Source organism: Pocillopora verrucosa, chromosome 7 (assembly GCF_036669915.1).
Source record: "Pocillopora verrucosa isolate sample1 chromosome 7, ASM3666991v2, whole genome shotgun sequence".
Taxonomy (NCBI): Eukaryota; Metazoa; Cnidaria; class Anthozoa; order Scleractinia; family Pocilloporidae; genus Pocillopora; species Pocillopora verrucosa.
Window position 1 is genome coordinate 13276930 of NC_089318.1, and position 17629 is coordinate 13294558.

The following is a 17629-nucleotide window of genomic DNA, read 5'->3' on the forward strand; positions in this document are numbered from 1 at the left end:
CAAGATTATGGCTTTTAAATTTCCTGTTCTTAAGCCCAAGACCATCGACTGTTCAGGTCTTCCAGTTCATGATTTCAAGTGTTTGACAAACAAGGAAATCATTGGTAAGGGCGCTTATGGTGCTGTGTTCACTGCTAACTGGCAGACTGTTCCTGATGCGGGTGGGAAATCGGCCGCTGCGGAGAAAGTCGTCGTTAAGAAATTGCTCGGCGAGGACATATTGGATAAGAAAACGTTTGTAAAGGAAGCAAGAATCATTCAAGAGTTGAAACATCCAAACATTGTGAAGTTCAAGGGAATCTGCAACAATCCCTTCGCCCTTATTCTCGAGTTCCCGCCCGCCGAGTGCAAATAATCCATTTCGCAAAATAAACATTTTTCGGAATTACTACATAAAATTAGTTTAGAAATTACTACATTAAAGAGGAGGTGACCAAGATCTTTGAGAATATACTATAATGTAATGTTTAAATGTATTTTCGTGACATGAAAGAGGTCAAGCAAAATAGCAACTCTCCTAAAATTACTATTTTGCGAAATATATTTTAATACGGTTTAAGAAATGAGAGGAGGCCAAAATGTTCGGTGATATACTAATTTGTAATGTTTAAATGTATTTTCGTGACGTGAAAGAGGTCACGTTGTCACCGCAGGGTGAAAATAGTCCATTTCGCAAAATAGTAACGCTCCTAAAATTACTATTTTGCGAAATACATTTTAATACGGTTTAAGAAATAAGAAGAGGCCAAAATCTTCGTTGATATACTAATTTTTAATGTTTAAATGTATTTTTATGACATAAAAGAGGTTACGTTAGTCACCGCTGAGTAAAAATTGCCAATTCGGAAAATAGTAACTCTCCTAAAATTACTATTTTGCGAAATACATTTTAATACGGTTTAAGAAATAAGAGGAGGCCAAAATGTTCGGTGATATACTAATTTGTAATGTTCAAATGTATTTTTGTGACATGGAAGAGGTCACGTTGTCACCGCAGGGTGAAAAATTCCAATTCACAAAATAGTAACGCTCCTAAAATTACTATTTTGCGAAATGAATAAAAATCCTTCTTGTTAATGAACGATTACTCCAAATTCCTTGTGAAAATTTTCTTTACCTTGTTAGAAAATATATCTGCATTATTCCTTTAGTTTTGTTCTATCTCACCTGATTTCGTTTCGTTTCGTTTCGTTTCGTTTCGCAAAATAGTATAAGCCGGAGCTTTGGCCCCTTAAAAAAATTCGCATCATGCATTCTACGGAGGCGGTCTATTTCTGTCAGCAGTGTAGAGAATAACTTTAACGCTTGCGGTCGGTAAAATTCAACTAATAAGTAATACTTCATCTCTACTCGAATTTCAATTACGAAAACACGACAAATCTTGTATTGGAATCTCTTGGCGCGATCTCATCATGGAGACCGAAGTCTTCGATCGATCGGCTGAGCTTTCTAGAGTTACGGGATCCCATCTCGACCCCAAAAGGTACTGGTATGCCCTAACGAAAAGTTAGGCTGAATCAGGCTGAATGCTTGGTAAAATTTCCGCACAGCCCCATAGTATTGTAAAACAATATATTGTTTTTGTCATTGTTTTCTCTATCCAAGAATTGAATGCATAATGTAGTATGGGGCTGTGCGGAAATTTTACCGAATGCTTTTGCAAAGAACGAATTGTTTCGTCGATTGCGATGACTACAATACGTTCTGTCCCGCCAGCAGGTCGCAAGCGCGCCAACAAAGGCTGTTCGTTCAACGCCATGTAACTAAACAACACGTATGTTGTACCTTCAATTGGTCTCTGTGCCGGACTAATTAGACAAGGAGAATTCCAGCAGATGGATTTGCGAGGTCTCAAAATATTATCCTGTTGTTGATGCGGTAAATCAAATCGCTTTCGATCATACACTGAAAATGCCTCTCGCCGAATTATCATTGGATATTGCAAAGATGTCAGTCAGGAATAGCCAAGCTTGACAATGACATTCGGGAACTAGTAAAGGATAATAATTACATAAGTTAACGGCGGATGCCTCAACTTTCAGTCATAAGAAAGAGACCAGACAAAGAGAGGTCTCCTGAGATAAACTAGCGTGAATTCAATTTTTCGTGCCCTCTTGGATAATGTACCCCTGAGGGTTAATTTTAATCTCTTCTATACCCTCTTGGGTAATGTATACCTGAGAGTTATTTTTAATCTCTTCTATACCCTCCCGGGTAGTGTATACCTGAGGATTATTTTTAATCTCTCCTATACCCCCTTGGGTAGTGTATACCTGAGGGTTATTTTTAATCTCTTCTTTAGACTCTTGGGTAGTGTATAACTGAGGGTTATTTTTAATCTCTCCTATACCCTCTTGGGTAGTGTATACCTGAGGGTTATTTTTAATCTCTTCTCTACCCTCTTGGGTAGTGTATACCTGAGGGTTATTTTTAATCTCTTCTCTACCCTCTTGGGTAGTGTATACCTGAGGGTTATTTTTAATCTCTCCTATACCCTCTTGGGTAGTGTATACCTGAGGGTTATTTTTAATCTCTTCTCTACCCTCTTGGGTAGTGTATACCTGAGGGTTATTTTTAATCTCTCCTATACCCACTTGGGTAGTGTATACCTGAGGGTTATTTTTTAATCTCTCCTATACCCTCTTGGGTAGTGTTTTCTTCGGAAAAGCTCAAAATGCCGTTCCAAAACCTTCGCACATAAAAGGCCTTTATAAGAATAGTTGCATTGCGTCGAAGCTTGTAGACCGAACGGGGAGACCATCAATTGAAAGCGATGTGTATTCTCTGGATTATCTCATCAACACAGTTTCTGGACTCTAAAAGTTCAAAACCATGACCTGTATAAAGAGGGGTTTGTCGGAGTTAGCCTTATGTAGGCCTAGGTCTTCTATCATGGAGGTGAAATCAGCTTTGCCGGTGCCGTTTTTTTGGGCTATTTTGGGTTTCTCCTTTTTGTATGTTTTAAATTGTTCCTGTTATATGTTTCTGTAACATTTGGTCAGGAATATTTGTGGACCTTGTGTTAACGATTTACCGTTGTCTTCTTTAAGACATGTATTGTTTCTATAGAGAAAATGGGGGTGGGGTCCAAATCCGCTGTGACACCGGCCTCCCGGTTTACCAAAGTTTGCACGCGTTGGTGGGCCTGAATATGTTTATAGTATTAAGTAGTGTTATGACGTGCATTAAATGTCGATTGTCGAGCTCTCTTTTCTTTCTCTGACTCACGCTTACTTTTCAATGAGAGTTCAACTTCAACGGCTCTTTGAACATTGCAGGAGTACGAATTTTGTGTGTGCCCTGGACGCCATGGTTAGAAAACTGATATCCTTGATTTGTTTTGACATTTTTCAATCAAAGTGATATCGGAATGCTTTAATTGGTGTGCCGGACGATAAAACCAACTCGGAAAAATGGTTGCTTTGGCAAACTACATGTTTGATTGAAAAATGTGGTAGGATCCAGTCTCGTGGCTATTTTAATTAACGCTTCCATGAACGACAGCGAATAAATGCAATATCGGCGGGGAAAAAAAAGGAGAAACTCACTGAATTGGCTCTGCTTTACGGCAAGGCGAAGTGAAGTCTCTTCAACAAATCGACTACACCATGTGATAGTTTCGCGGCAGTCTTCACATTCGATGACGTCATACCCCCCAGCAGATCGCTGTTCCATTTGCGGTTTTTTTTGGTGGTTTCGGCGAGATAGCCTTCATGTCACGCCACAAGCAAGCTCAACGATTCGCCCAAACATCGAAATATTTCGTGTAATGCTAAGCAATTTAATGTTCAGATAGAGCGTCTGATGTTCTGCAAAGTTATTCGACATCACGCTGAGCCATTTCACGCAACGCTACACTGTTTGTATGTACGCTGTACCATTCTACATTACGCTGAGCTATTTCACGCAACGCTACACCATTTGTGCGTACGCTGTGCTACTCGACATTACACTGTGCCATTTGACGCAACGCTAAACCGTTTGTGTACTGTATTTCAAATGAGTGCTAAGCTATTCGTAATTGAGCAAGTCCATTTCACAATTTCATGTTCCAACTCGACATGGGCAACTAGACCGTTTATCATTTGGCTAAACTATCCATGTTTAGGGTGTTCTGTTTCACGAAGGAAAACTAAACCGTCTAGAATTTGGCCATGCCATTCCTTTATTAGCTATTCTATCCTGCAGCTAATCCTTAAACCAGCTTTGTATATGCTGATCTATTTGAGATCCTTGTAATTTTGGTGGTGACGGCCGCCCATAGGAAAATGATTAGAGATAAAATCATCGGAAGTTGCGGTTTTTTCTATTTCATTCGAGGGGAGCTTTCTTAACTTCTTTGTAGCGATTATCGGATGTCCTGGAATGTTTAGCGAACACCTCATGCAACCAAGAGGCGTCAAACCTTGGCTTGAGTTACTTACGCAAATTTGCTGTCGGCACATTGAATGTGCAGCCAGCTCATTTGCATAAAAGTTTTTTCCGACGCAAAGCTCGTCACGTAAAAAAGAGAAAAAAAAAAGTCGAGTCTTATTAATTCTTCGATCGTACGTCTTGCACTCTCATCCGCACAAAAATTCTGCTAGTCTGAGTGTAGCATAAATTTGCAAACACTTACCCTTCAAAATTTATCCTCAAGGCATTGGGAAGTAGAATACGGGCATGATTACAACTGAGGTATGGATGAAAAAGAAGATCTGAAGAAAGTTTAGTTTGATTAGGTTTTGTTTTACTGTGTGGGGATTGTAATCACCTTTAATAAAACGAGCTTATCGTTAGGGAGTTGTCCCCGATTTTTTAAAAATTCTTTTTTGATCCCAATTTTTAAAAAATGTTATGGATGATGCCTCCGATGCGTAAAAATTGCAAACAGAATGAAATAAGCACGCTATATGCTACCTTAAAAAATTAAGAATCTCTCAAAATTTTGTATCCGATCTCGAAATATTCGATCGTCAATGTTTTGTGATAAGTATGGAAGTCTCACTGAAACTTGTCAAAAATTCCCCGAGTCTGCGATTTGTTAAGAAGGCCGGGGGTTTGGTGCCATTGTAGCTTAGAGTTATTATTGCACAATTCTCCAAAAAAGATATGAATTGATCGAGAAGATATGTTAAATAACACAAGTAAAATACAATGAAAAGGAAATGAAGAGTAGAATTTAGAAAGAGCCTTATAAAAACCTTTATTGCTTTACATCTCAGTACCCAATTCCCTATTTGTAAAACGTCCTAATAACACAACGGTGATACGAGCATTGATCAAATTGAACTGTACACTAAATTTTATTCTATAGGAATTATTCGCTACCTATTCACATTGCAAAATGGATAGATAAATAGTCATGCACGCTCGTTTGTTTAAATTAGCTGATGTTTGTGTTTATGAAAAAGCTCAAGTTTCATATTCCCAAAGTTTTTGCTAGGAAAGGGAGGGCAAGGTTTTTACTCTATCCTTCCTGTCAAGTTCAAACGATATTCATCTCTGCAGTATATGAATTAGAACGAAGTTTGTCTCTGCAGTATATGAATTAGAACAAAGTTTGTCTCTGCAGTGTGGCTGTTCTATCTTTCCAGCTCTCAGGGCCAGCTTGAAAACAAAAACTGGATGTACTGAAGATGTCTGACTAGCCTGCCAGTCAGCAGGCTAATTTCAAATCGCGCTCGGCCGATTTGAAATTATTCGCCTAAATACTCCCTGGTTTGTACTCAACTCAATCTTGTTACCATCAATTTTAGCCGTTAATTGTTATTCTATCTCTTGTTCAATACATTTTTCTAATAATGGATAAAAAACTTCGAGGAGATTGATGCAAATGCTTTCGGAAGCTGACGTAACCTAAGCAACACTGTTGAAAACTTGATTGATTAATTGAAGTTCACCGAATGGTTAAGATTGAGCTGTATATACAAATCAGTGACGTAAAAAAAAAATCATATAAAGCTAAGAATGAAAACCCAACCCCTAGCAGGTATGATTTTATCGGTCAATCTCTGTGGCAACCCACGGACAATGTCAAGATATTTAACCAAATCACGTTAAGCGCACGGGGTTCCTACGATTACCGTCTCAAAACTTGCCAGAACGTCATCGCACGTGTTCTAGAAGTTTAAGAAAAGTACCTTATGCCATTGCAATTGTTAGTATATACTAAAACAGAGGATAGCGATAAAGGCACGCTCTGATTGGCTACTCAAAATCCAAATATCCCTTCCTCTTCACCTCCGAGCAATAGCGCAGGATTTGCGCCCCAAAATATTGTAATCGTCGCACAAATAAATGAGTTCAAATCTTCTTTTTGTGCCATTTTATCTCACTGTTTTAGTATATTATGTCAGTGGCTTGCGGTGGATTTTAACTTCACCGCTTCGCAACTAAGTAATATCCATTTCGACTTCGGTGAATAGTTGTTAATAATCAAAAGTGTCTGGAATCAATGTAAAATTGGCAGACTTTTTTTTTTTTTTACTCTTGTACAAAATTTTCAGAAGCCAGATACTATAAAATATTTACTGCTGTCTACTATTTTGTTTTTTAGTCGTAAAAAAATTACTTCATAGAAAGAAATTAGAGTTAATTGTTCATGTTAAGAGAGAATTGCCATATTTGGGAATACTTGTCGATGTCACAGTTATCTACGGTCACGTGTTGACCACTCTTGACGTCTTTGCTGTCCAGGCACAAGCCAGACTGTCTGTGGCGCAGAGTGCGTTTAGGGGTGTGTTCCCACATCTAATTGACAAAATAATCACGTCATTTTGCAATAAAGTTGATAACTTTTCTTTTGAAGTTCAATGGCGCGAGCATGCCTTTCATTCTCAGTGTGCGCACTGATTGCGAGCGTTTACACATTTAAGTGTAGCAGATGGAATTCTCTTTGAACAACATTTAAACTAACACGTCAACGACGTCATAAACCAGTGGTTCCAAGAAGCGATAGCTGCTCTCTACGCCCCGAGAAACTCCTAGTTAAGCATCTTCGGCGATCTTCAATCTTTCCGCGTGGTGTATATCTCGATGAACGCGCGCTGACGAATGCATCAATAGTTCATTTTAGGTCTCGTGTAGTTCACAGCGCATCCTAGCGGCACATAATTAAACGCGTACCTAGCATAAGAATATCAACAAATTGACGGTGTTTCTTTGGGGCTGAGGCTCGCCAGTGAAATAATTCCTTTTTATCTTGTGAAGAAAACACTGTGCCGACGGTTATTACCCTTATCCAACTTGAGTAGAACGCGTAACTATATGCAGGTGGCAAATGCAGCGGAAACTTTGGCTCAGTTATTTCAATTCCCAGAGCTTATGTGGTCTGGGACTCGCATTCTTCACCTCCAACTCAGTGGTTGGGCTGACTGATCTCAGTTTGTCTTCACGGGAAGATCTACATGAAATCATTGTGGGGATTACTAACCTGTTCGTTGTCAGTATCTCGACAGCCTTCTATTACAACTGGCCTTCCAGGCGAAGAGTCTTTGAGCGTCAAACACATGTCGTGGTGACGTACTAAACTTGTTTTTGTGAGAGCCCACTCCTAGAGCACGAAAAAAAAAAAAAACAACAACAACAACAAAAAACAAAAAATAAATAAATAAAAGAATCGAATGGACAAGAAGCTCTTGGCTATTTCATTATCCTCGAGTGAATCGTTGCAGGCAAGCGACGTTCCGCATCATTTTATCAAATGTGTTTGTGTTCGTCCTGCCATTTAATAACGCAATACCTGATTTCCTGCCTGTCCGTGACAATCGAATAGGCCGATAGAGCCACCGGCCTGGCTACCAAGTGTATCCAGACATTTCTTGCCTTGCTTCAACTCCCCAAAGGACACATCCTTTGAATCAGGGACTCTACGATCAAGAACAGAAATGGAGAGTTTGATAGTTGAGAGTCGAAATTTATTCGGGATTTATTAGTGGTGCTCTGGCTTAGAGAACTCTCCGAAAAGTGGATGTAGATGACGTCGCCCCATTGCACGGTCGCACCAAGTTCCGTGGCTCCCAAGTAAAGTTCCGTTAGCCTGAGGTATGGTTGCGTCACTCCCAACTAAAAGCTGCGTCGCCCTCATTACATGACTGTAAAAGACTTTGGGAAATTTCTGAGCCACGATTTTCTATTTTCAAGGTGCCTTTTTTCGCTAGATGTTTTTGCTTACATAAGTTGTATTATGCAGGGTATCCTAAATAGTGGGTGTTTAATAGTGTCATGGAAACTATAGTCAGTTAGCTATTGCACAAAGGCGTGAGCATTGTTAATTCGTAATCACATAATCAGAGACACCAAAAAGCTAGCAAGGTTGTTAGTAAAGAAAGCGAACGTACTGAAGATCTGGATAAACAGTCTCCAAATACCACTTAAATGGCTTGCATTTTAGACGTTCCCGCAGCTCTTTTCTTGATTTCACACTACAACCAAAGAAAAGAATCAATCATACCAAAACATCACACCAAGCAATAAAAAAAAGAAAAACAGAAAACAAACAAACAAAACAAAAGAAAACAAACATACAAAAAAATAAATAAATACAAATTCGACTTTGGGGATGACTTACGCTCAGGTATTTGAAATGTCAGTCACCACTACCGACAGCATTATTTTCAGGACTACCCTCATCCGGACGATCAGACCACACGATCATTTACGGTAACACATAAACCAACAAAAATAGCTTCTACATGGAAAATATAGGCTTTCCTCTTTTAAATCAAGGATAATATTTTTCTCTAACTGCCACGTGGAGCACCTTCACCGGTTTGTTCAAATCGAATGCGTTTCAGTCTCTCGTCCCAATACGCACGTTTTTTCTATCTCATCCATTCAGAGACGAGCATTTAATTTCTATAAAATAACTGAGACACTACGAGGATCCTGATTGGTCAAAAACCTCTCGTTTATCGTACCAGTAAAACCCTTCGTTGTTTTACAAAGCAATAGACCGCGCTCGAAAAGTTTGTTAATCACTCGTGATTTACAAACATTACTCGTGTTCTCCCATCAACCCGCGTGGGTTGTTACACCTCTGAACTGATCAACTGATGTCCTGCTCTTCTGTTCAAAATTTCATTACCTTCCATAATTGGCACTCCGCGCCATGGGACGTGCAGCATAATAGAATCTCTTGTACTCGTCCATCCAAACCTCAGCCGTTCGGCGGGTATTCCTACATAGACATGAATAGCCTACGTGAAAAACTTTCACTGAAAGATCCCGATTGTCAATGAAATTCTCCTTGTCAATACCATAGCAAATGTAAAGAGGAAAGTGTGGAGAATATGAATATTAATCTTAGGGGGTAAAGGGTTAAAAATCCCTTTTGGATTACACAGAAACTTTCAAGATAGAAACTTTAAAAGGCAAGAGTGTGACGTATCGTGCCACCATAACCTACTTCATGTAAGTGTTGGCATTTCCATCAGGAAATGAATAGGGATGTCTTTTTCTAAACACGTGACCAACTCTTGAACAAGGAATGATTTCCATGCTTCCTCCACATTGCCATGTCCTGAAGGAGATTTCTGTCAGAAACGAAAAAAAAAAACTATCTCATTATTGCTATCACAGACCTGAAAGATTCTAAAGCCGATGGACAGGAAGATACATTTACTTTTATTTTCCCCACTTTTCCCCTTTTATTTAAAATACATCTACCCTTTTAGTTAACAGTTGACCCACTTACCAAAGTTTTCTCCGCCCCAGATGTCCATCATGACGTCATACTGCCCTAATTTCTCGAACCAGGCTTTCTCCACCACAAATAAGCCACCAGCTATCATCGGTGTTCTGAAGACAACACAATAATTGACAATCATCCACCGAAGTGGAGGTGAATAGGGGTAGATATCTGCCGACACTGAGGTGAATAATTGTTTCAGTATACACCGCGGAGAGACATAAAGAAAAGAAAAAAAATAGTTTACTTATTTAACTAAACCGAAAAATAGTCGGAAATTTTGGTCGTGATTTTGTCTCATCGGTTGCTTCTTCCGAACCAGCCAATCAGCGCGCACGAAAAGCACTATTCATCTGTGTGGAATATACTAATTAACGAAAATATAATTTATACCGGCGAAATGTCACGCTAGCTAGCATCCCATCCAGGGGGAGTAAAAATAATCCATATCATTTGATGTCACAGAAAACGAGGTAACTGTGGCAGTTACACAAGAAAGTTTTATATGAAGTCTCCAGAAGAGAAGGCCTTTAAAATGTCACGCACCACTACTCCGCTCTCTCTGCTTATTTCGAAGTGAGCGTTACGTGACGCTCTGTAAAGGAAAGTGTCTTATATGCAGATACGTTTATCATCACATGTAACGCAACAAAATTGCACAACCAAAGGTCACGCAGACTGCATACAGCAAACAGCAAACAAACGCCATGTACATTATGGCTTGGATTACATGTGCTGTTATGTACCTAATTGGTGCCACTGGATTTTTTTTTCTCGCTTGTTTCTCTTTCGTTGTTAAGCTGTCCCACTTAAAATGTAGACTCCAATCAAATCCTGAAAAAAAAGTCATAAATGAACTACTGAGTTAATAAATTTAGAAGGAATGGCACCAAATTGTAAGTATACGACAAGTATGTAAAATGCATCAATTGTTTCAAAAATCAGATTGAATACACACTCTAAACAACTTGCGATCGATCGCTGTCACGTAATGACATACTACACCATTTATCTTCATGTTATGTCAAATCTCGTTTCTCAGTTCACGTTATATCACCTCTAATCCCTTTCCATCCAACCATAACACCTCACATCGCACCAAAATACGTCACGTCACGTAACGTCCAGTTAATTCACGTCACGTCACATCACACACTCTATATCTGAAGTCACATCACGTTATAGTATATAATTATATGTATTTTAAGCCGATGAAACCTCACCTCCCTTAATGTCTGCTGAAGCTCCAAGGTAATTAAAATCATCCATGTTGATAACGTCAATAATTGGACTAACTACAACTGTTCTATCCTGAAAAAGGGAAAGGATAGAAAAAAAAAGTGAAGCTAACGAGTAGTGATAAAGACACTCACACCAAATCCACGTGACTGAAAAAAAAGTAATCAATATTGCAATAATATAATAATAATCACAAACACTCTTTAATGATTTATACTGTATCATTATTCTACCCCAAGCTCAAATCAGTGAAAAAAAGAGAAAAAAACGCGCCCAAAAAAATTGGCGGTAGCCGTTTCCGTTAAAACCAGCATTTTATTTCACACTTCTTTTTCCTTTTCATCGCTGACTGAGTGTTTAGACGACGCTATGAATAAAAGAGGCTTACATATCAAAGGAGTGAAAATGTCTTTCAGCTTTGACCAAGATTATAGCAGCAACACTAATTATCCTTTTTGTCTTCCCAGCGTTTCCTGACTGCTCATTCAGGTTGTATTAGAGTCAAGAGGATTTAACCCTTTCACTGAGAATTTCACCCAAGGCGTACGTGGAAGAGCATCTCCAAAGCCAGTGGAACGTATCAAGTATAAGGGTCAAGGAGCAGGGCGGGATCAGGAGGCACCGATATATTCTCAGCAAAAGATATATTCTTACCTCTACAATTCTCTGTAATAGAGGCTCTAACCAGCCAACATTACACTCACAGTGGCTGTCAAGAAATGTTAATATAGTGCTGGTGGCAGCATTTGCTCCTTTAACACGAGATCGTATTAACCCTGGAAAAAAATGTCAGAGCCTCATTCAAGTAAGTTAACAAAGACGCCCTGGGGTTTTCTTTTAGTGAATAAAGAAACAGCATTTTATAATCCCTGAAGAGAATTGACCACAACACTCAAGTTGACTTGCTCTTTATTGTGATCCGCATGTTAAGTTAAATACTCCCCACTTTCCAAATCACCCATCTTTTATAACAAGGAATAGCTAATTTAGTTTCAAATTCACAACTTTTAGAGTAAGATTTAATTGAGTTGAATTTTTGATTTTATACTTTTTCTTTTTTGTGTGAAACATCAAATCCAATTGATCAAACATGACTTGGCCTTGCCAATTTTCTCTCTGAAAACAGTAGACTTGACTCAGTCCAAAAGGTGTACATGTGTTAAATAAAACTGGATGGGCTTTGCACTTTATGTATAGGTTAAAATCTAAAATTCAGTGTACCTTCTCTTTTGTCATTTCTAAGAACTTTGACCTTTGGAAGCCCTAACAAGAGCTGACCATCATCAACTGTAAGCCAAAAAAGCAAATAAAATTTATTAGTGATGAAAATAAAATATATGACAACCAATTTAGTGTAATACTACTGGCATATGATCATGCATGATAACAATTTCAGACACTATTTAAAGTTCTAACCAAAACAAATTTATTTACATTGCTTCTACAGTGCATGTCAGCTTTTGTAGTCAGGGAACTTTTATAATAATTATAGTCCACTTACCATTGTCACTGAAGTCATCTACTAATATTATTTCTGTGATGAGGCTTGGTGGACTTTTATTTAATATACTGAAACGAAATGGAAAAATAAATAAAATAACTAAATTCTAATAAATCCTATCAAGTAATTCCCCCATTCTTGATCTATGTTTAGCTCAGTTAAGACCTCAATGCTAAATGGACTGTCTGCTCATTCTGGTTTCCAGTCCTGCTTTCCAAACATTGGCTATTTTTTTTTTCCAGCTGGACTGCCAGTTTCAGCTCCTCATCCACCCTTGCAAACAGCCACCTGGTTTACCTCTACCAGTTGGGGTTTGTTATTACTTTTTATTATTAATCTAAATTGTGCTTTTTACAAGGATTTCCAGCCCTGAGAATAGCCATAATTGCACAGGTGTAAAATTAAGGTATTTTTTTTAAGTTTGTTTGATATCACCTATAAGCTGCTGCCTTTTGCGCCACTCAGTCAGGTTGACAAATGAATGACAAATCATTAATAATTCTCAATCTAAGGTAGATCGTTGAATATTTTAAGTCAGTTAAGGCTAATGGTGTGTTTATATGTTAAACAAAATAATAGTTGCTTGTACAGTATAGATATAGAATTTCTTTTTGTGAGTTCCACTTGTGACACCAATGTATCTCACTTGCTTGCTGTGCTGACACTCATGCAATATCTACTCGAACACTCAAAGAGAAATTCCATATCTCTGTGTGGCCATGCAACTGTATTTTTCTCTATTTTTTGTATGAAGCAGCATCATTTGTGCTTTATCAGAAACCCTGTTAGGGTTCTACACTGAAAATGGGGCAAGTATGTGTAGGGTGGCAAAAAACTGAGGGGTCATACAAGACAGGAAAGAGAAAGATTGGTCGTCATTCCTTAAATGCTTATTGACTGAGTTAGGTCAGGGCTGAAAGAAAAATACTTGGCTTGCAGTTGTGATCTATATGTACAAACTTCACTGCACTTGGTCTGCACATGACCTCTAGCCAAATAATTTCCCATGAGACACACTCACCCAGTCATAATACAAAACATGTGTTGTGTTTTTACATGTGCACTGTAGTTCTCTTGGTGGTGTTCTCAGCTGGAATAGCTTGGTGTACCTCCCTTATAGACACACCTTGTAATACATGAGTGTATGTGTTACTGTAATTTGTTTTATTTATGATTAAAAAACCTCACCTTTTAACAGTTCTAAGAAGGGTTGATCTTCCCTCATTGTGAAATGTTATTATAACAGTTGTTGCCGGTAGTTCTTTAGAATATTCTTTATATCTACATCTGAAATGAAAACAAAATTAAAAGCAAATTAGAAATGAATTGTACATGTAAATTATAATATGGAATAGTGATAATTAGTAAAAATGATTTGGCTCCACTACTTTTAACACCATATGCACAGAGTCAAAAATGTCAGTAGCTTTCACATTTTATACAGTCACGTACAGTGTATGTACATTGTACCTGTAATTCACTGCTTTAACCATTTAACCCCCAGATCAAATTTTTATTTCTCCTTTCTGTCAACCATACAATTCTCATCATGTTATTTTAGAGAATTTAAGTATTGAATCAACTAATTATCCCCAAATTGAAATTTTTCTCAATTCTCACCATTTATCTGTTTGATATTATAATATTGTAAGTGAAATTCTGTCTTCATCACTCATGGGAGTTCAAGGGACAATGATCAGATAAGAAAATTTTGGTGAGTGGAAAAGAACTGTATAGAGAAAATCAATCCACTGACTAACAAGACCTAGAACTACAAATCATAATAAACTGTATATACATGTTTGTGCAGTCACTTCCACTGCTTGGTGTAAACTTAAGGTCTAAATAAATTAAGCCTCAAATGATTCACCAATCATTATTCATATAGTTCAGTCACATTAAGTCAACTGCCAAGTTTGCATGTGCAGAGTAAAAATATCAGTTATATTACAAAGTTAGATATAATGCTGAAAATCCAAAACTAATGAAATGATAAGGGAGGCCAGCCCGATTCTCAAAATTATACCAGAGATCGAGTCTATTTTTAACAGAGGGATTTGACACCAAAAATATCACTCCCTGCATTATCACAGATTCAACCGAAACAACTATCATTACAACATTTACATGTAACCAAGTTTTTGACCAATCAAAATGCTACTTCAGAGTGGAATAGGAAGAGTTGTTTCACAAGAGTCCGTGGAATTTTTTAGGATAAATTTTCATAGGAGAGAAAATCATAGTTTTGTTACAACCAGGTTCAAAATGTTCCATCTGAAAGCTGCCAAAATTGAAAAGGACTTGTTCAACCTTTCTGGCTAAATGACATGAAAACTGATTCTGAGAAAAAATTTTCCTGGTAAAAGGCAATAAGTCCTTACTTAGGTCATTAGTCACTTACTGTGAATGTCTAGTATCTGGAACTGTTCTATCTCCCCCAATAGCATCACTTGCGGCTTGATTAAATTGATTCCTATCATATTTATCTTCTCCATCCTTCAGTGCTCCACCGTTAAGATAAGCCTCTTCATCAAAGGCTGGTCTTTCCACTCCTACTTCTTTGTGAATATACTGTGGATTACATATTTAATATGAAAAAGGAAAAAAAAACATTTATTACAGTTGATTTCATAGGAAAAGAGTCAGAAGTCTTAATCAAAAATTAGGAATTTTAAGTTTATCTTTCACCCCATTTACTCCCACAAGTTAACTACTAGTAAGGAAATTTGTGATTGTGACTTTGGAATACTAAACTTCTATTGCCCCAGAGGCATGTTGAAGTGCCCATTCTCCTACAAAAAATGGCAAATTCTGCATCCTCGACTCAATGTATATAATTGATAGTTCTGTTAGTAGTAAATTTGATTGTAATATCATTCTGTAAGACTATATATTTTGTAACTTTAGCTTGTTTTTTTTTTTTTCAGTAGTTCTTATTTATCCAGATAGTTTATTTAGTTACTTTACAATTATTATATTATCTGTTATGACTGCTGTAACCTTTCCTCTCCGCCTGCCTCGTCTAGCTTTTGCTATTTGCGGGTGGAGATGGCAAAATGATTTGCATGAAATAAAGTATAGTGTGTGTGAGCTAAAAGAAGAGGCATTCCTGAAATTGTTACTGACAATGATTATATAATAAATCACTCCTTTTGCTGCAAAAGTTAGATGGTTTGGTTTTACATTGGACAGGTGTTTATATAATAAATACAACATTACATGGTCACTTGGAGATACAAAATTTCTCTTCTAATGTTGAAAAAACACTTCACTCTTTCCCTGCTCTCACTTGTGAAATATTTGTCAGCACTCAAAGAGAAATTTTGTGTTTCTGCATGGCCATGAAATATCCTCTATTTAATTTTGAGGAAGTCTTGACACCTCCCAGAATATTATTGAACTGATGCATTGAGAGGAAGTTTCTTTAAGTTAAGCCAGGTTAATCCAGAAAAGGTCATCAACATCATATTGACAGATGAAGATAAAGAAAAACAATTATGCATTAAATGGTTTCCTGTTTCATTTGTTTTATAATTCCTAATTTACTGTATGTACATGTATATCATATGCTTTTTAAGTATAAATTGGACACCCTTTGCCATTTCTGGAAATTTTAGAACTTTTTGAGAAAATCCAAGTAAAATGAAGCGAAATGAAGTGAAAAAATCTCAATAAATAGCACTGTTCACATTTACAGTAAAATATCAGAAAGTATATCATTGTGAATCAGTTAAACTCTGTACATAAGCTGTCTTATACATGCAGGTGCAAAATTACTCTTGAACTACAGTATGTCTGACAATTACAAAAAAATTTAATGAGAATCTTGAAAATAGTAACAACAATAATGTTAATGACAAGGATAATAAAACCAATGGTGATGAAGATGACAATAGTGATGATTACGTTAGTAATGACCTACCAAGAATCTAGGATGCAATTTTCATTGGAACTGTCATAATAAGCAAATTAGGCCACTTTCTATTGCTCTACTGGCATAATAACCCGTGCAGGATGTTGTGACTCAGAACACAAGAAAAGTTGGTAAATGACAAGATGGAAACAAGTGTTTTAAAAACTTTTCTTGTGTTCTCCTAACATCCTGTATAGGTAATTATGCTGTAAAGCAACAGAGTGTGCAGTCTATCACTTTCATAAAATAACCAGAGGTTTACTGATGCAGTAAATGATAGGTTTTTGATCTATTACAATCTGGATATACATACAGTATTTTCATTGCTTAGGATATGTGTTGTTACAGGGATATTTCTATTTAATTGTGGGTAGATCTGAAACAAAAGTTGTTTTTAGTAGGAAATGAGTGGTAATTTTCTTCTTGGCATTAAATTGAATAGTTAGAATGATTCACCTCAAATTTCATCGGGGATTTCAGTGGCAGTTTTATTCTACAGTCTGAATCTATTACAATAAATTGTTGCATTTTATCTTAATCTTTCCAAATTGGAGTAATATGCAAACATTATTTTATCAGTTGGTGGGAGAGGACTTTGCCTGAAGGCACCAGTCAGAGTGTTATTTATTTACACTGTGAGCATCTGATGGTGCGAATTCGTTTCGTGAGGTTTCTCAGAAATTTTCCAAAATTTTGTTCGCCATCATTATACTTTGCAAATATAATTTATCCCATTTCAAGTTCAATCGACGATTCGTACAAATAAAATCTGTCCTCAGAAATAGAAAAAAATTGTAGGTTTCTAGAGAGGAATGAAGTATCTTAAATAAAAACAGTCAATAATTTATAGAATCCTAACAGCTTTCCCACTGCGATGGGAAAATGGAAATGATAAAATTCAATGGGAATCTTTGTCATTTAAGAAGATCTCCTCGGTTACTCATTGTTCAATTGATAATAATTCTCATTGGCTTATTACCTCCAAAGAGAGCTATCACCTCTTCCTGTTATCAAAACCATTTCAAGGGGCAATGCATTTCCATGGATTGGTTAAATAACTTTATCTTATAGTAGCACAAACATTTTAAAATACACAACCTCGCACAAACCGAGGAACAATACGAATTCTTACAGTACCTTTGGCGGCTCGCTCCGTAATAACCCCGAATCCGATGTGAAATACAGTATTCCTAAAAGCCATATCACTATCAAAGCAACGGCAAAAACTCTCCTTTTTCTGATAATCATGATAAAATCGGAGCAAAATTGTGTTCTGTATGCTATTTACATTGTATTAAGCCATGCA

The 17629-nt window shown here is 37.2% G+C and overlaps 1 protein-coding gene across 1 annotated transcript; it reads right to left on the reverse strand.

Moving 5' to 3' along the window:
- Positions 1-5171: 5171 nt before the first annotated feature.
- Positions 5172-17629, reverse strand: LOC131778598 (polypeptide N-acetylgalactosaminyltransferase 2). Its single transcript, XM_059095020.2, has 15 exons — positions 17461-17629; positions 14812-14981; positions 13599-13697; positions 12411-12478; positions 12131-12196; positions 11564-11685; positions 10894-10981; positions 10417-10504; positions 9677-9780; positions 9389-9515; positions 9068-9160; positions 8322-8405; positions 7724-7850; positions 7415-7534; positions 5172-6732 (listed from the first exon to the last, which is right to left on the reverse strand). Exons 1-15 carry the CDS (start codon positions 17569-17571, stop codon positions 6574-6576), a joined length of 1626 nt encoding a protein of 541 aa, XP_058951003.2. The 5' UTR covers positions 17572-17629; the 3' UTR covers positions 5172-6573.